Raw genomic sequence first — 19,738 nt, 5'->3', positions numbered from 1 at the left:
GCGTAAACATCTAGCTTGCCCTCAACCACAGGATTCTAAAAACCTGGCACCCACAAAGCAGAAACTGGCTCATTTAATCTTCCAATGCCGTTCACATCCATACTCTAAATACGACCTTAATAGGCAGTCGGTAATGAACATTTTCTCAGAAGTTCCAGAATTGGAGGAGGTTGCTTCTTGTTATATTGAGCAAATTGAATTTCTCCAGCATGGGGTCTGGCATGGATTCACATGCTCATGAATATTCCCCGTCGTCAGGCTGGGAATCCTCGGTAAAGAAAAAACCAGTATCAGTTTCGTTTCTGATCTGTCTTTCGTAGTAATAACCAATCACTGGTCTCTGCGTCATACTGACCACAGCCAATGACTGCCCTCTACCTAAGCACCGCCTCTGGCAGCCATCTTCAGATTTTTACCGCACGTTCATGTGTTGGGATCCTCGTGCTATTGCTCTCGAGCGTTAGTGCTATTTTTCGCGCTTTTTCACAAAAAACTTCGATTCTTTCGGTCAAAAGAGCCTCAAGCTCCACCGATCCTACATCCGATCAACGGGGACCCGTGTCGGATTCATCTGTGCCCCTCAAGGGTGAAGATTTCGTCGAGCTACGCTTCGGAGGACTCCAGAAGCTTCTCAGGCCCGGTCTCGGAGATGGCCCAGGAGAAGGGAAGCTCGACGCCCGGAAAGCTGTTCAGGGTCTGCCCTGGATGCCAGCTGCAGAACGTCTTCAAGGAGGACGAACACTCTTTCTGCCTTTACTGCCTTCATGAGGACAAGACGCACGTGGAGAAGGACTGTGCGTTTTGCGGCAACATGTCGGAACGGACCATGAAGGACCGCCATCAACGTCTCGCCAACTGGCTGGAGGGTAAGAGCCCGTCTGGCGAGAAGAAGAAGAAATCCGAGCGGTCTTCTAAGACCTTTGAGGGCGCCCCGGCGACGGGGGCCCAACATAAGGCCAAGCACCGCGAGTCCGCTGGCACCGGGAGCGCCGAACGGTCGGGCTCTACGGGCGCCAGGCAGGGCGCACCCTCCCCGGCACCATCAACCACGAGCCAACGCTCTGGGTCGGATAAGAGGAAGGCCGAGCACCCGGCGAAGCTCCTGGAGAGGCCCCGGTCGAGCTCTAAGGCAGAGGAGGAGCGTGGCAGTGCCCCCTCCCTCAAGGATAAGGCGGTGAGCGCACCTAAGGTGGTGAAGGCCTTGATCCATCCGACCAAGCCCTCTATCGAAACGGTCGCTGCGGCCCTGGCTCAGCCTGTGGTGGCTACACCAGTGGTGGCGACCTCAGGGCCCAGAATCTCCCTGCCTCCGCGGAGGGAGTCTTCCTTTGTGCCCATCGATAGGACCCCCGTGAAACCCTCCGTGGGGAAGAAGAAGGGGGGGCAGGGCGTCGTCGTAGATTCGGCCTCAACCTCAGAAGAGGAGCTGATCGAGGTCTTAAGCCACGGCCTAGGCGTGGAAGAAGGCCAGCCCGTCAGAATGGACCCCGACACAGGTGACGACAACGACATCGTCGAGGATACCGACGGGGCCCCTGCTCGCCCGTCGGATTCCCCTCTGCCAGCGCCGCAAGACAACTCGGCGGCCATTTTGTTGGCCATACAGTCCTTATGCTCCGAGATAAGGACGAGGCTACCGTTACCGACGGAGGAACCTCTCCCGTCGGGGGATCCAGAACCGGGACCTTCTGGTGTTCCCCCCACCAAGAAAAGAAGGATCCATCCACCACCTCCTTTTCAACCGTCGCGCCCCGTCCAGCCCTCCTCCCCGTCCACCCGAGGGGATGATACGGGGACTGACACGGCAGCGACGGGTACGGACGACGAGGCATACGACGAGGATTTTCCGTCGTCGCCTCCCACCAGGGCTTCTCCGCCCGACGAGATCGGATCTTTCCACTCCATGATCTCCAGGGCTTCCGAGCTTTTCCAACTCTGCCCTGAGGAGAAGAAAAAGGAAGGCTTCCTTTATCAGCGGCGCGAGGCCAAGAGGAAGACGGTCCTCGCAGTGCCTCTGTTGGACGACATTTGGGATGATGGCCTTTCCCTCCTCAAGAACCCTTCCACGACGCCAGCTAGAAGAGACCGGTACGAGAAAAAGTACCGGGTCCCGGACACGGCCCCCCTATGCCTCCGGGCGCAGCCTACCCCGGACTCCGTCGTCTCTGCGGCAGCCAGGAAGAAAGCGGGGGGGGGTGCGGCCTCCACATCAACTTCCCCGCCGGACGGCGAGGGAAAGAAATTGGATGCTATGGGACGTAGAGTCATCTCGTCGGCAGCGACGACGATTAAAGCGGCCAACGCCTTGGCTATCGTGGCCCGCTACGACAGGGAGCTCTGGTACAAGATAGCTCCCCTGCTGGATTTTCTGCCGGACGACAAGAGGGCGGAGGCCCTTGAGATCCTGCAGGAAGGTGAGGTGGCGTCGGACCACGCCATCACCGTGGCGACGGACATCGCCGACACTGGGTTCCGCCAGCTGGGCAACGGCGTTTGCCTTCGACGTCGTGGATGGCTCAAAGCTACAGACTTTCGGCAGGACGTCCAGACCAGAGTCCTGGACATGCCCTTCGACGGGAACAACCTGTTTGGGAAGACAGTGGACGATTCCCTTCAGGCCATCAAGGCGGATACTGAGACGGCCAGGGCCCTTGGAGTCCTGCAGCAACGACGAACGCCCTTTCGGAGCGGCGGAGGCAAGGGCGCCTCCAAAGGTTCCGGCGGCGGTTTCGCTTCCTACCGTCAAGCGGCCCGCTCGTCGTCGCAAGAGGCCTACAGAGGACGAGGCAAGTCTAGCGGACCCCGCCGTCGTCGCCAAGGAGGTCAAGGCGGCAAGGCCGCGTCCAAGCAGGATTGAACCGGCCGTGGGGTCGGGCCCCCACCGAAGCACCCCGGTGGGAGGCCGGCTGGCGGGCTTCGTCAGCGTGTGGGAGTCCATCTCCACCGACCGTTGGGTGCTGGACGCCCTGGCCCGGGGCCACGCGCTCGAGTTTCAAAGAAGGTGCCCGCGCGTCCCCCCCGTGGCCAGGAAAGAACTTCACGTCCCTCAACTTCTCCTGGAGGTAAAGGCGATGCTCAGAAAGGGCGCCATCGAACTCGTCCCAAAGAGGCTTCGGGGCTCCGGAGTCTACTCGCGATACTTCCTCGTGAAGAAGAAGACGGGAGGATGGCGCCCCATCCTAGACCTGCGACGTCTGAACAAGTTCATCAAGGCGCAGAAGTTCCGGATGGTCACCCTCCAGCACGTCCTGGGTCAGCTGGAGGAAGGAGACTTCCTATCGTCGTTGGATTTGGAGGATGCCTACTTCCACATTCCCATCCTAAAGGGGCACCGAAAATTCCTCCGATTCGTGGTCCAAGGGCGTCATTACCAGTTCAAAGCCCTCCCCTTCGGACTACGGTCGGCACCCAGGGTATTCACCAAGTGCCTCGCACCGGTGGCGGCGCAGCTGCGCCGCGAGGGGATTCACGTCTACCCCTACCTGGACGACTGGCTCATCCGCGCCAAGACGAGGGAGCTCGCCGTGGTCCACACGGCAAGGACCGTCCAACTCCTCACGGACCTGGGATTCTCCGTGAACTACGCCAAATCCCACCTGGTGCCCGCGCAAGTCGCACTGTTTCTGGGAGCGAGGCTCGACACAGTGTCCCTTCTGGCCTCCCCGTCGGAGGAGAGGACCAGGACCATCTTGGGCAAGGTGCAACGGATGTTGGTGGCCGACGCGGCCAAGGTGAGGTCCATCAAGTCCCTCCTCGGGATGATGTCTTCCTGCATCTACCTCATTCCCATGTGCAGGCTCCGGATGCGCGCTGGATCCAGACGACGGGCAGCTTCGAGGAAAGGATCAAGCTCGACGAGAGTTTCCGACGAGCGATACGGTGGTGGGGCACCCGCGCGCATCTGACGGCGGGCATGGACTTCCAGACCCCAGCCCACCAGGAGACTGTGACCACGGATGCCTCCCTGGAAGGGTGGGGAGCGCACACCGAAAATCTGCACGCAAGGGGACTCTGGCTCCCGACGGAGAAGTCCCTGCATATCAACGTCCTGGAGCTACGTGCAGTGTTTTGGGCCCTCAGGTCCTTCCTTCCGTCCCTCAAGGGCAAGGTGGTGAGGATCTTCACCGACAACACCACCACCATGTTTTACATCAGGAAACAGGGCGGAACCAGGTCCCCAGCGCTGTCCAAGGAGGCGCAGGACCTGTGGCATTGGGCCGTCGCCCAAGGGATTTTTCTGGTACCGTTTCATCTGGCAGGGATAAAAAACACCATCGCCGACTCACTCAGCAGGGAGCTGCGCTCGTGCCACGAGTGGGAACTACGGCAGGATCTGGTGGATCGCCTCTTCCGACGGTGGGGCACACCCCAGATCGACCTGTTCGCGACGGCAACGAACACCAAGTGCCGGAGGTTCGCCAGCAGGTTTCCCCAGACGAGGAGCATGGGCGATGCTTTCTCGTTCCCCTGGGAGGGCCTGTTCCTCTACGCGTTCCCTCCCTTGCCTCTGCTAATCCGGCTCGTCAACCAGCTCAAGAGGTCACGGTGCAGGATGATCCTCGTCGCACCTGCGTGGCCGAGGCAGATATGGTTCCCGGACCTTCTGGACTTGTCAGCGTCCCCGCCGATCAAGCTGCCGGCGGACGCGGATCTACTCTCCAGGGAAGGAGGCGCCATCCTCCACCACGACCCGAAGTCGCTGAACGTGCAGGCCTGGCTCCTGCAGCGCTAGAGTTTGGAGGATACGACATACCGGCCGATTGCAGAGAGGTTCTTGCAAAGGCCAGGGCGTCCTCGACTCTTAAATGCTACGGACACAAATGGAAGAGGTTCTCTGTCTGGTGCCACGCACAGAAGATTAACCCTCTACGGATTACGGCTCCCCAAGTACTGCCGTACCTGCTGACGCTGGCCAAAGCTGGTCTGGCACACGCGTCCATCAAGATTCATCTTGCTGCGATCTCCCGATACACCAGAACCACGGGGCGGACGTCCTTGTGGTCTCATCGTCTGGTGAAAGAGTTCATGAAGGGACTGTTCAGATCGTTCCCGCCGGTGAAGGCTCCGGCCCCGGCGTGGGAGCTCAACGTGGTGCTGACCAAGCTCATGGGACCTCCGTTCGAGCCTCTGCACTCGGCCCCGTTGAAGTTTCTATCGTGGAAAACAGCTTTTCTTGTGGCCATCACCTCCGCACGACGAGTGGGAGAGATCCAGGCCCTTTCCTGCAAGGCCCCGTACTTGACTTTCCACGACACGAGGGTAGTGCTCAGGACGCACCCCTCCTTCATGCCCAAGGTGCCGTCGGACTTCCATCTCAACGAACCCTTGGTGTTGCCTGTGTTCTTCCCGTCGCCTTCGTCGCCGGCTGAGAGGACTTTGCACTCGCTGGATGTGGCTAGAGCGCTGAAGTTCTACGTAGACCGCACGAAGTGTTTTCGGAAGACGTCACAACTCTTTGTGAACTTTGGACCTGTCAATCAGGGGAAGGCTCTCTCGAAGGCTTCCATTTCCAGATGGCTCTCCGGCTGTATCATGTACTGTCATCGGTTGGCAAACCGACCGCTGCCTGGCCGTCCGAGAGCCCATTCCACCAGAGCGATCGCAGCTACCACGGCGTTCCTATCTGGTGTGCCCCTGCTGGACATATGCAGGGCTGCTACGTGGAGGTCGACGCACACCTTCACGAAATTCTACTGCGTCGACCGGGATTCCAGGGAGGAGTCCAGGGTCGGCCAAGCAGTGCTGCGCAACCTGTTCGCCTGAGGTGAGCCTGGTGAGGAGGTAAGATGCTTAATGTTGAGTTTATGTGATGCTTAATGTTGAGCCTTTGCCACCTCCCGTGGTTGTGCATGTGTGTACTGCTATGTATTCTTTATTCATGAGCATGTGAATCCATGCCAGACCCCATGCTGGAGAAGGAACAAGTTACTTACCTGTAACTGTTGTTCTCCAGCATGGGTCTGGCATGGATTCACATGCGAACCCTCCCGCCTACCCCTCTGCGGCTCTTCACTTGGTCATACTGCCACTTCACGTGCTTCCAAATCTGAAGATGGCTGCCAGAGGCGGTGCTTAGGTAGAGGGCAGTCATTGGCTGTGGTCAGTATGACGCAGAGACCAGTGATTGGTTATTACTACGAAAGACAGATCAGAAACGAAACTGATACTGGTTTTTTCTTTACCGAGGATTCCCAGCCTGACGACGGGGAATATTCATGAGCATGTGAATCCATGCCAGACCCATGCTGGAGAACAACAGTTACAGGTAAGTAACTTGTTCCTTGTGCACGATTACGACCTTTCAGTGGTGAAATTGTGGTTTAAATCTGGTTTTGTGAGGAATGCCTTGTGGCAGGCTCGCTTAGAATTATGCAATAAGGGTTCCTTACTAATTCTTCCTCCTTTGATAATCAGTACATACCTTCTTGGGGGAAACAGTTACCACTTTTGCCAGAGGTTGACAGGAGTCAGCCTCAAGGACAGACTTGGGTGCAGAGTCAACATTAACTAGGAGAGAGTTTAACATCTTGTTGGTTGGCCTCATGGAACCCCCGTGGGTTTAAGCATTTGATTGATCCCGAAAATAATCTCTTACGAGATTATGATATTGTAACATTGAAGGATGTATGGCTATATAGTCCCCCAGCTTGGGATCAACATGCAGTTGCCCTCATTCTGGCCATTGCACCCATTAGGGGTCGCCCCATGGCTGGTCTTATGGTGGCTGTCAAATATTGTTTGAATTTAATCCTTGGACCATGGGTGTATCCTAATAGCGATTTGCAACTGGTCAAGATTAAGTCACCAATTTATGTACTTGCACTTATTAACGTCTATTGAAATCATGTTGGCATTACTGACGTAGACTTTATGACTGCGCTTGAAGATCTGCTGCACCTTATTATATTGGATTGTAGTTGCCACCATACCATTTTGGTAGGAGATTTTAATATCTCCTGTATAGTACAGCCACCTAAAACTTTGGCCAGCATTGCTGCTAGATGGAACTCCCTTGTGGAAAGGCGGCATCTATATATGCTTAATGGAAGTATAACTGGCGATGTGCCTCTGGTTTATACCTGGCACTGAGGCAGCCAGACTGCCTGGCTTGACTATGTTTATGTCGATGGTGGTCTGTTTAATTCTATAATAAAATTCCAAGTTATTACTCAAAACTTCAGCGACCATGATTGGTCGCAACGTGGTCTTGGTCCAACCCATCAAAAGTCTTAAACCCATGCCTAGCTATGCAGATGACGTTCAGTAACACCAACAATCGATTCCATTGGACACCTATGGCCCTTGAGTCATTCAATAGGCAATTAATGCAAGCTTACGAAGCTTCTACGCAGAAGAATAGTGTTTCTGAACATTCCTATGCAGATATCATGTTAATCTTTAAGTCTAGTAAGAAACCCTCTAACCAGGTGAAAAGTAACCTTGATGTTTATGATGCTGAGCTGGCAGCGAGAAAGGCGGCTTTCCGGTATGGCGAAAGACTGGCTTGTGTTTGGTGGCCCTGACATGGCTTTGTGACCAAGATCTCTAAAATGCCAGTATAAAAATTGGATAAGATCGAGAAAAGCATTAATCTACCAACGTGATGCAGAAAATATGCTCCGAGCCTTGACCTCCAAATGCTCAGCCAGAATATGGACCTTACTCAATACGGCCTATGAGGCAGCCCAGATTAATGTAGTGCCAGAAGAGGTCTGGACCTGCTATTATAGAACCCTCTATGCGGTTACCCCTTTAAGATGACCTAAGATGGATTGTCTTAAGTTTGACTTGGATGATATTTTGTATTTTTTCTCTAAGCTCTCGACATCAAGAGACCCCGGTCCTGACGGGCTATGGAATTTTATGATTAAAAAGCATCCTATGGCCTGGGCTGAGATTTTATTGAACATCTTTCTTCAGACAGTTAGAACCGGAGTGTTGCCCCCCTACTTGGAGAAAATCGATTGTTATCCCTATCTACAAGAAGGGGGAACGGTCTAAAACTTCGAATTATAGACCCATAACACTCCTGGATATTCCAGGCAAGCTTTTTGCAAAACTTCTCCTGTAGGACTTAAACCAGTGGTTGGACCTTGATGGATTTAGGGATCCCAACCAGACCGGTTTCATGCCCGGCCTGGGGACTACTATAAATCTGCATGTCTTACAGGCAATTAAATCTCAGGAAACGTATAAAAAGCAGGCAGTTTTCCTGGCCTTTGTAGATTTCCAGGCCGCGTTTGATTCGGTATGTAGGGGTCTCTTGATGAAGACATTATATTCTGCTGCCTGTCCCCCATATTTGCTCTACTGGATTAACTAACTCCATAGCCATACCTCCATTCAGATTAGATTATTTTTGGATGGAAATTTATCAGATCCCATTCAGACCTTTAGGGGCCTTAAGCAGGGCTGTCTTTTGGCCTGTATGTTTAATTTTTTCGTCTCTGATGTACCAGGGGATTTTGCAAATGTCATTTCAGACCCACCTAAGTTGGGAGGGTGTGCGGTCCCCTGGTTATTCTACGCTGACGACTTGGTGTTGCTGGCTAAGACCCTGTGGGGTTTACGTGCCCTCCTTGGCAAATTGGATGATTATGTGCAGGCGAATGATCTGCAGATTAATCAATCTAAATGTAAGGTTATGGTTTGGGATCCCAAACGAAAAAGGTCTCGAGGTGCAATTCCTTAGCTTTTGCAGGGAAATAAATGGATGAAATTGAGGAATATAAGTACTCGGGCCTTATTATCAGTACCCATTATAACGAACATCTGTATTCCTCGGACCTGGATTCTAAGTTAAAAAGAGGCATAGTCCAGGCAGGTATTATCCAGGGTAAATATGGTATTTTAATTCTCACCAGCGATAACTTTTTTTTCAACAAAAGGTAACTCCCATTTTCACCTATGGGTCTGAGACCAGATGCTGCCTCCTTGGGTCCTTCTGGTTGAAATTTGAAGCGTGTTTCTGGCGAGCCATTTTTGGTTTGCCTCAGATGGTATCTTTGTGCCTAATACGGCACGAATTGGGAATGGTCTCATTATAGGCAGTATCCTGTTGGATGGTTATCTTGCTTTACAGAAAATACCTGTTGGTGTCTGGCCCTACTACTATCGCAACATTTTTGACCAAATATGTTTTGACCTCTGAGCATTGTAAATTTAAGGCCTGGAGAAATAGTGCTGTGAACATCCTGGACTCTATTGGGGTAACAGAAACTACTTTGCTCAATAACCCAAATAGTGCAAAAGCTAAATTATGGATTTACGATTGGATCCAAACTAGAAATGAATGCCTGCTGCAACGCAGATTCTTTCAAACCTGGTCGTATGTTTCAAAGAAACTGTTTATTACTGAACAATATATTCTGAAATTTCCGGATATGAAGCACAGATCTCAATATCTGAGGTTAAGATTGAATCTTTTTTATACTAAGGAAGTGCTTTATAGGTGGAAATTAGTAGATGATAACATCTGTCGATTCTGTATGGATGCTGCTAAGGTGGAAACCCTTAAGCATCTGATAGTTGAATTGCCAATGCTTATACCTTTGAGAGTGCGATTGTTTAATCATTTGTTCCTAGGTTTGATAATAGTGGATCCGGATATGCTATGGAATATCTTGTAAAATGGTCAAAAATCGAGACTGAATATAGCGATGGTAACTTTTATGCAGGAACTTGTTGCAACAGTTACGAGATATGGATACCACTGTATAAAGGCTGCTTTTAAAGAAGGTATCTAACCTTGTGATTTGGCAAAATTTTGAGGAACAATTGCGGTGATGTGTTTATTGACCTATTAGCCTGATGTAGCTGATGCTGTATATTGGATTATTGTTTAGGTGAATTTGAAATTTGAAATTTTGGTGATAAAGGGGAATTATTCGAATGTGATCTCCAATTAAGTCATTTGAATAGGCCATTATAAAAACCAATGGATTGAATTGTTTTTGTATTTTTTTAGGTTTTTCTTCCTTTATCTTGACCAAACTTCTTTTTTATCATAAATACTGTTTAATCTCAATCTTTTTATTCTGTAAAGTATAATGCTTATTTTATGAATGTTTTGCATACGCTGTAAATGTCTTAATTTTTGAAAGACTGATTTTTTTCAGCTAAATCAAAATAAAAAAATAAACAATTGTTTAAAGATGAGCTTTATGCAAAAGGTTCTCTTGCTATGGTTCATATTACTAAATGATTGATGGAGATTGATAGAGATCTTTTAACAATGATAAATCGACGCAGCCCCTCCAGAGCCCCCGTACCGTCACTAAATGCCATGTTAAAAAGTCACCCAGAATTATGGGCAAATATTTTAGCATACATTTTTAGACAAATTTGAACTTCAAGGCAAATGCACTCGTGGACTACAACAACTATTATTCCAATTTTTATAAAAGGTGATTCGGTGCTTCCAGACAATTCTGGACCGATTGCATTATTAGATCCTCCAGGAATGTTTTTGGCAACTTTGTTGCTAGCAACTTTGAACAAAAGGATGTTATTTTAATCAATCAGGTTTTGTGAAGGGGTAGAGACTTTGTCATTTCTTTTTGTTGTTGTCCCTTTTTAAAGCTAGAGCTTTTAAATCTAAAACTCCCCTGTACCTGACATTTATTGGTTTTAAATTGGCATCTGACATCGTACCCCAGGGAGCTATGGAACAAAATGAAAAACTGGGCTTACCCAAATAAATTGTTAGAATCAATTCAAGCACTTTTATACTAACACTACGATTTGTATATGTCTTAATCAGCAGGGTGACTTATCCCCGTCAATTCCAACCTTTAGAGGATTTGAACAAGGATGCCCTTTGGCTCCTGCTCTTTTTAATCTTTTTCTTTTAGCAGCTCCATCATTTGGAGAAGGCTAGGGCTTTTCCTCCACGGGTGGGTACTAGTATGGTATAATGGCTGCTTTATGCAGATGATTTGGTGCTATTAGACCGAACAGCTGTTGGCCTTAGCGGCAGTTGGATGCTCTCTCACTATATGCTCAATAAAATAGTTTGACCATCAATATTGCCAAATCAAATGTAATGAAAATTAGAACTAATAAGAGAGGAAATTTGAGAGCTTCAAATTGGTCGTTGAACTCCAAGCCATTAGTGGTGGTACAAGAGTATTGCTACTTGAGTATATGCTGCAGCAATAAAAGAGGGGACTCTCTGTATAGAGAAACTAATATAAAAAACCACCATTTTAGCTGTACAAGCCTCGATCCTGCAGAGGAAATATGGCATTTATTTGTTACTTCCTCTTTTGCTGTTCTACATGCAAAAAGTGATACTTATTATCACATATGGAGCGGAAACCCTTAATAACTATAAAACAATTGACAACATTTAGAAGGCATATTTTGGAAGTGCACTTAGCTTTACTTTAGAATACCCCTATTTCTCTAATTCGATATGAATTGGGTCTTCTTTCATTGACTGTAATCAATCAAATTTAATCTTCTCCCGAGACCTCTTGCGGTCTAGATCAAAGGACCAGTCGTTTAATTGTAGATTCTGCTTGGAATGCAATGGAGACTTTGAGGCATCTCCTGATTGAGTGTATTTTTTTTATCCGAATCAAGGGCACTTTTTTTTGCTAATTTTAAATCAAAATATTTATTAACTAGAGAAAAATGCATTGCAATTTTATACAGTGGGTGATATGCATCTTTGACAGTTGCTGTAGTGAATTATGTGACGTACTGAAATCTTATCTAGGCTTTTATCTTCATTCTTACACATTTATTTTATAAGCCTAATGAAAGTATGATTATGTTTTTTGTAATTCTGTGAATTTTGCTATTATGAATTGTAACTCTTATCTCATATACTGTCTTTTGTATTTATTGTGATTTTGTTATATGTGAATAAATGTGGGTAAAAGTTCTGAATTGAACTATAAACCCAATTAAATAAATTAATAATGGAAAAGTAGCCTTTCCTTAATAGTTAATTCAAGCCTTTGCTAACAAGCAGTCGTGGTGCCAGAGTTGCCCACCCGCTCATTTTTCTAGATTTGCTCAACAAACTGAAGCACACTTTTCAATTAAGTAATGTGTTTCAATTCTCAGCCATTGCAGAGCGATCACACAGTATTTAATAAGTAAATAGTTGAGCATTCTTTGGTTAAGATGTTAAATGATAATTTGTACAAATCTTTTGATCTTGTAGGCAATTAAGGGATATTTTTAGGCATAATGGTTCAAAATTAAAAAGCATTGACATAGGCTCGTACCCATCTCCTGTTGCTGCTCAGTTTTTCAAATTGAATGCTCAAACCTCTACGGGATCATGCTTATGAAGTATGTACAAATGTATATGAGATGTATAAAGGGAGGTGTCTATACTTATGTATGAATATTTATATATTGGAAACTATTTGGAATATGGAAGGAGACTAAAAAATACATTTGTTTTCACTATTGTAATTGTATGATCATAATTAGTGTGGTCAACTCTGTTGGATATGTGAGGTCGTGATCTTTATATTTGTATCTATTATATTTGTATCTATCTGTAATAATAGCAGGCCTTAACATTTTCACGCACTGTTGGGCATTGGCAAGTGATAATTAACACTTGGTGTACAAGAGGTGGTGTCCTGCGTACATGTGGTGAACTAGTTTTCATGCCAGGGCAACTTATGTTTTCTGAGCTGAAGCTCAGCACCATAGGCCACTATTTGATGAGTGCCTTCTTGTGGCAAATAGAAATGTTACCCTTGAACCTTAGCACAGTAGACCACTACTTGATCAGTGCCTTCGTGGAGATTGCTTTAAATGCTTACACTGTAGCACCTCTATAGCTATAGCCCAATGATGTATGCTTGGAGGTAATGCAGTGGCTATTACCCTCTGCAATTCACTGCCTTTCACTTTTTTTAAAATCTGGAACTATATATGCAAATGTCTGGAGAATAGGATACCTTCAGGCACATAACTGGCAGTTGTAACACAACTTTATTAACTTTTCAGAAATCTCAACCTTACGGAAAATGTACAGTTTCCACAAGAAGCCAACAGGCCTCTGCTACTTGGGAGATGTAATTTAGTTGGCAACTATGGTTTTCGGTGGCTTGAGTTCTAATTAGGACTCCCTTCCTGCACATTGTGTAGTCCTCGGCAAATCATCTCCCTGCTTCAGTTCCTTTATCTACCAACACTGCAAGGTCATAGAAATAGGCAAACCTGTTAGTGTAAGTGAAGCAAGCAACACTTGTTAGACCTGCCTGATTTGCCTCATGGTCCTATGCTATATGCCACTGGAGTGCAACAAGAAGTCATTCTCATCATGGTGCACTACTGTTAACCATCCCTACTGGCATATTTTTTTTATCAAACACCTCAAGCATATTCCCACTTCGAAGCCTGCTTTTCTCACTGGTTCACAATGTCTGATATTGAATACATCCTATTTCCTTCTTTGTAACTTGAGAAAAGCCATGATGCAAGTTCTTGCTCTTCTAGAAATATAAAAAAGTGTTCATTTTTATTTAAGTTAAAAAGAGTGTATTCCTACTTGCAATTGTAATGAATGTGAGTCGATTCATGTCCCATACCTGATCCCCAGACGCTTCTTCGTGAGACTTCATGGCATGTGCAGGGGCTTTGTATGGGGCAACTCTAGGAATAGAGTGGCCCTGTGGAAGCTACAGAACACTTGTGACAAGGGGGGCATAAACCTGCCTAACTTTGAACTGTATGACTTGGCGGGACAGCTGTTGTATGTGGCTAGGTGGTTGTCTGCAGAGGACTCGGCAGAGGCCAGGCTTTTGTGGGGTGACTCAGCCCCATGCTTTTTAAGAGAGATAGTGTGGATGCATAAAACCAAGATGGTGGGGAGGAGAAGATTATTGGAGTTGGGCTGGGAGGTCTGGCGCAGAGCATGGAAAACGGTGGGCATCCCAGACCCGCTCTCACAGCAGGTCCCGCTGGTGGCTCTATGCGGGTATGATACCCAATTGTTCGAAATGGTCCGCAGATACTGGGAACCGGTGGGCCTAGCCACCCTCTGAGACATTTGGAAGGAAGAAGAGGTATTGGAGTTTCAGAGGTTGCAGGAGGAGACAGAGGTGCATAGCGGCCAATATATCACACATATCAGGCTCTTAAAAGGGGTAAGGGGAAGGTGGCCTGAGACGGCACTGACGGAAGAACCTGAAGCCACCCTGGAAACGATGTATGACATCTCAGAGGGTGGACATGAAATATCTAGGATATAGGAGCTCTTAAGAGCGAAGGTAGAGAGGGAGCTACTTCAGCTAAGGCATGACTGGGAGGAGGAGATAGGAGAACCCATGACAGGCGGACAATGGGATAGAGCTCAGAGGTACCATTAAAAAGGTGTCCCGGAATGCAAGACTCCAGAAGATCCAGCTGTACATTACCCACAGAGCCTTTCTGACCCCTGGAAGAATAGCCAGGTTTGGCGGCTCAGCCATACAGAAGTGCCCCAGGTGTGGAGAGGAGGAGGCAGGGTTGCTGCACATGTTCTGGGTTTGCCCAGAGGTGCATAGATTCTGGGAGGAAATAAATATGAAAATGGCCAGGGGGGGTGGTGGTGTGTTGGATGTGGGGTCTGCTGGGGCATGCATGCTCGGGAATTTCCCAGGCCACGTGATCTAAAGCATGTTAATAAAATGAAAGACCTGGCATATGTAGTGGCCAAGCGCAGGATTGCAATGTGTTGGAAGGCGGCCCATAGGCCTAGAGTGGAGACATGGTTGGCTGACCTCCTGAGATGGGCAGAGGCAGAAACTGCGGTTTGGTTTGAAGCTGCCACCAGGGAGGGAGGAGAGGAAGTCGGTCCCCTAATAGCCTGGAGGCAACTGGTGGCCTCATTGGCCACCCCCCACCAGGCCAGTCATGAAACAGAAGACTCAGATGAGTCAATAAGCACTGAGATCCCCAAATATGCTCACGAAGATGACACCGATGGAACGGCTCGAGTTTGTGGGGAGGGAGGGGGAGGACAGGAAATGTATAATGTGTTGATTCGACATTGATTATGGACGTCCAAAAATGTAATGTTTGGTGTGATGTTTAAAAATAATAAAAATTGTTTTAAAAAAAAAAAAAAGAATGAGTCGATTCACCCCAGGAGCCTGACCTCAGACCCTTCTCATCTGACCAGGAACGGCAGATGCTTTCTTATCCTGACCCTGAGCGGCGGTGTTCTGCGGGAGGATCACATGAGGGGGAAGCAGGTCAGGAATTGTGGGAAAACTTCTTGTATAACTTTCCCCAAAACCCAACCTCCTAATGGCTTATTTTATAATAGAAACTGTTGAAAAGGCCAATTTTGATGTTCGGGACTTCAATTGTCCAAAGTACTGGGACAAAGACTTGGATTGCAGAGGCACAGGACTCCAGGTTGTAGCCCATTAAGAATAATGACCCACACCTGCTGGATACTGGGAGGCATAAGAGGCCCCCTCGGGTGCAGGCCATTAGGAAAGAGAGGAGTAGTAGGAGAAGGTGGAGTAGTTTTGTAACCTTCACACGGCAGCAGAAGCAGACGTTAATGAAGAGCTGAGACGCTGGGACCATTGGGGTGTGTGAAACTAATGCTGGTCCTGAAATGGTCTACTATTATCGGGTTTGCAGTTGCAGAGGTCGTGCAGCAGAAAGTGCACAATTCTGCAGTTTTCCCTACTGTGAGATGAGCGCCGGTAGCAGGTGAGCACGGAAATCTTTGGGAACCAGGAGGACTCTAAAATTGACAGACATGGGCAGCGGGAAGCAGCGAAGAAGAGGTTGCCGAGCCACGCAGGGAAACTGAAGCAGAAGTCATGTAGGCAGCGAGGCATACAGACATGCACGCCAGACCCAGTGAGTTCACGGTTACATTGTGACCCCCGGAGTGCTCTGTAGGCGCCCGCTGGCCAAGTCTAGTGATTTGAATCCCAGAAATGAGATAATCAAAGTAACTCGAAAAGACTATTGCCCATATGTAAAGGAAGTCATAAAAGAAGATGGATTACACCTACATTGCCAAAGCCCCAGGAAGTGTGAAAGAATCGCCATCAGCATTTGGTTAATGACATTGCGTGGAAATGAGTGGCAGGAGAGCTGCCCGTCTGATGATATTTTCAGAAGGAATGGAGCATTACCTGGATTGTGTGTGACAATCACGTGTGTAATAAACAGCACGAGTGTGATTATGGTTTCCCTTGAAGACATTCTTAAACTTGATGTTGTGAAGGAAGAGACGTTGCTAAAATATTGGAAGTTAAATTGACTGTTACCACAGAAGTACTTGTAGTTGGTAATTGTTCTTGCCTGGCAGGAGAGTACACCAGGTCAGAAGATCTTGTAACAATTTGTTTTCTTCTGGCAGGAGAGTATACCAGAAAAGAGAATTGGCCTAGAAGGCGAGTAGACCAGGTGGAAGTCAATTGAAGTAATGTACTGTGGTGTGGTTATAATTCCTAAAGAAGCAGTTAAATAACCACTAAAGTGTTTTTTTGGAATAATAAAGAAGCGCCGGAAAAATTATTATCACTGAAGCAAGTGTTGTATAAACTGCTGCAGAATTATTGAAGATTGTCAGTATTTTTTATGAATTGGTGCAGAAATATACTGGCAGACATTTTTGTTTAAACTAATGAAGTACAAAACTATTCTTTGCTGATGAAAATAATTTTTTTTCAAGATCCTGTTTACAAGTGAAAAGTGGAGCACTGATGAATATTGGTGAACTGTTGGTTGAACTCGAGTTGGAACTTTATCGACGTGGAACTTTTTGTTGAGACATGATTTTCTTATCCTTTTGGAACTGCTAAACAACAAAATCCTGCTTAAATCTAGGGACGGGGAATTCACCCAGATTATAAGGAAAAGTGATTATCTTGATGTGAATTTAACTGTTCTATTTGTTGCTTATGAACTGCCATATATTACCTTATTCAGTTGGTGCATGTACAAGTGTGAGGGACAGAAACATTTTGTTTGATATGATATGATAGGTTATTTATAATGTGCTTAATACCCAGAGGTTTCTAAGCGCTGACCCGGGGATCGAACCTGTGGTGCTCTGTGTCGTCTTGCTTCCAAGGCGACCACGTTGCCCCTGAGCTAACCTCCTGTGACTTTTTCCTTTTAGTTTGTTTTAGGTTGGGAAATCCTCATCAGGGTAGGGATAGTGAGACGTTTATCCAACCTTTTGACTTATTAAAATGGCATCTTTTGAAAAACCTTCACAAAGTTGTCCGCCTCACATTTCTGACCCCTCAAGCATTATTATAAGATAAATGTCAACTTGGGTGCGTAGATGTCAACACTTGCAATAAACTGCTGGAACCAGAAACAGATCTTTAATGTGCTTGTTGTCTTTCGATTTCACTGTTAATAGAAAAATGCATGCAACGTTCTGTGATGTGCATTAATGAGCAGTGGTCTTCCTTATGTAAAAAAGGAATGTGTTTGTGTACCAAATCAGCATTTTCTTTATTGGAATGTTGCAGTGAATCATCGACAATAGCAACAATACATGTCATCTCAATTTTTAAATGCATTTGTCACACGCAAAGTTTTTGTTTTCTTTCCTTTCATATAAGCTAGCGGTTTTTCATTTTCACCAGATTGGCTTAAGTGAAGAAGTAAACCTTTAGGCATTAAATGCGCCATATTTTATTGGGCGATAAAACACATGGCCAACTGGACTCTAGAATATAACACTTCAGGCTTTAAAATGCACGTGATGAAAGAAACATCACCTTTGGTGTACTGCATTTTGTGTACGTACGCTGCAACTACATCAAATAAGAGGGGAAATATTGATATCGAGCATGCCTTTCCCAGTCCGGCCTTGACAAGCATGCTTATGAGATTGTGGGTAGCCCTCTAACTGATACATTTAAGATGCCGTGTTATACAGGGAATAACCTTGCATATAGGGAATATGCTTGCATCCGTGCTCTAATAAGCAATACTTGACTTGTACTATTTATTTTGGTAATGTCTAGCCTTGCTAAGGAAACTGGCTTTGTAACTTTTATGTTTTTTCTTCCCACCTTGTTTGTTTTTCTTCCTCCTTACTTTAGTGTATTTCTTCCGTGATCCATCTGCCCCACCTCTCCCTGTGCTGCCATGTCTGACCAAGATCAGATCATTGCAAATCTCAAAAAGCATGTGCGGTCGCTGCTTATTCCTGCCAAAGCTGGTCTGACCCCACAGCAGTTGGAACGGGACTACTTGGAGATAATCGGGAGCCGTTTACCACTACGCAATTTGGGATACCGCTCCACAATGGACATGGTTGTAGATATGCCGGATGTCGTCAGCATTTGCCCGTCCGGTGATGGCAGCATTGTATTGAAAGGTTGGTGATAGTCTTTTATGGAAGTGCTTTTGAAGTAAAAATAAAAAAGCTATTTTTCTTTCCATTTTTTGTATTGTATGTATTGAAATTCTATGGTGCATCAGTACCAGAATTGGTCTGCTACTACTAGGAACGTCTGCAGCAAACCGGAGAGCTTGCTAGGCCTCTTTGTTAAAACAATAAACCGTTCTAGGATCTATATTAGGGAATTTGTTTCTTAAGTGTATTTTATGTTGTCCTCACATTCACAACCTATTGTAGACTTTTGGAAGTCCAGTATGACGAAATACTTATTGCAGTCTACCTGAGGTTTATAATCATAGGACCCTTAACAATTGTATGTGTGTATTTTCAGAGGGGTTTCTCCATTCACTATGTTAAATAGGCCATCAAGGCTGTGCCTTGGTACAAAAGCCACTGGTATGCACATGTGCTGTGTGGCATGTGCTATGTGCTACTGGTGAAAGGAGAGCACTGCTCTCGGGAATCATGAGAGCTTTGGGAGCATACCAACTTGTTGGATCTTGACAAAAGCAGACGTGAATCTTACATAGGCAGAAGCAGACAGGGGTAGAAAGGCCTAGCGCCTCCGCTGGGAGCAGGGAGTGGCCCTAGACCAGCAAACAGCTGAGTCTGAAAAGCAGTGCATACGGTCTTCTATGCAAGATTACGGCACCCATGCTAGTTGGTGAGCTGCAGTGATGGGGGTGGCAGTGCGAATTGTGATTACCCGCCAACACCCCTCCACCACTCGAATACCAGCATGAAGCCAGGTCTTCCAGGGAATTGTGATACTGTCCTTGTCCTCCTCTTATCCATCCTTCCACCACTAGCTCTGTAGTACCTCACCCAAGCTCTGCTTTTGGATCGGAGTACAGAGGGCTGATGGCCATGTGGCTGATGCACACTACAGACCATAGGGGGCTACCTTTTCTTCTCCTTGGTCACCTCCTCCTACTCTGATGGCCACTGTTAGGCAGAAACCTGTGCAGTTCCCTTGGGGAACACTGCAAAAGATTTAAGACTACAGGTATAGCAGTAAACCCACTTGGTAGCAGTCTGCACCACCCAGATTTACTTGGTAGCTGTGGCTGAGCAGTCAGACTTCCCTCAAGAAGAGTTAGGCAGTATGTAAAGTATACACCATAGGTACTCAAATACTATAGCACAAGCAAACACTGACCAGAGCTTGGTTTCAAAAGTATATAGTTATTTATTTATTAAACACACATAAGTTGAAATCACTCTAGCAAAAATATAGTAAAAACACTTCAAACACAGTTATAATGAAAGCAGTTTCAACCCTTACTCCTATCTAGACAACTCTAGGTTAACACCACATAATTCGAACAGAGGTGAGTGCTTAACGTTAGATGACACTCTAGTAGGTTCGAGAAAGGGATAAAAGAAACA

At 46.9% G+C, this 19,738-nt stretch overlaps 1 protein-coding gene across 1 annotated transcript in view; it reads left to right on the top strand.

Moving 5' to 3' along the window:
* Positions 1–19,738, top strand: part of TDRD5 (tudor domain containing 5) — a 2,293,977-nt gene that overhangs the window by 136,222 nt on the left and 2,138,017 nt on the right. The window contains exon 2 of the mRNA XM_069641474.1: positions 18,048–18,325. Within this exon, the coding sequence (XP_069497575.1) occupies positions 18,094–18,325 (232 nt within the window). The 5' untranslated portion in view covers positions 18,048–18,093. The remainder of the gene's footprint in view (positions 1–18,047; positions 18,326–19,738) is intronic.

Source organism: Ambystoma mexicanum, chromosome 1q, assembly GCF_040938575.1.
Source record: "Ambystoma mexicanum isolate Mex_15411 chromosome 1q, UKY_AmexF1_1, whole genome shotgun sequence".
NCBI classification, from domain to species: domain Eukaryota; kingdom Metazoa; phylum Chordata; class Amphibia; order Caudata; family Ambystomatidae; genus Ambystoma; species Ambystoma mexicanum.
This window is presented reverse-complemented; position numbering and strand designations above follow the sequence as displayed.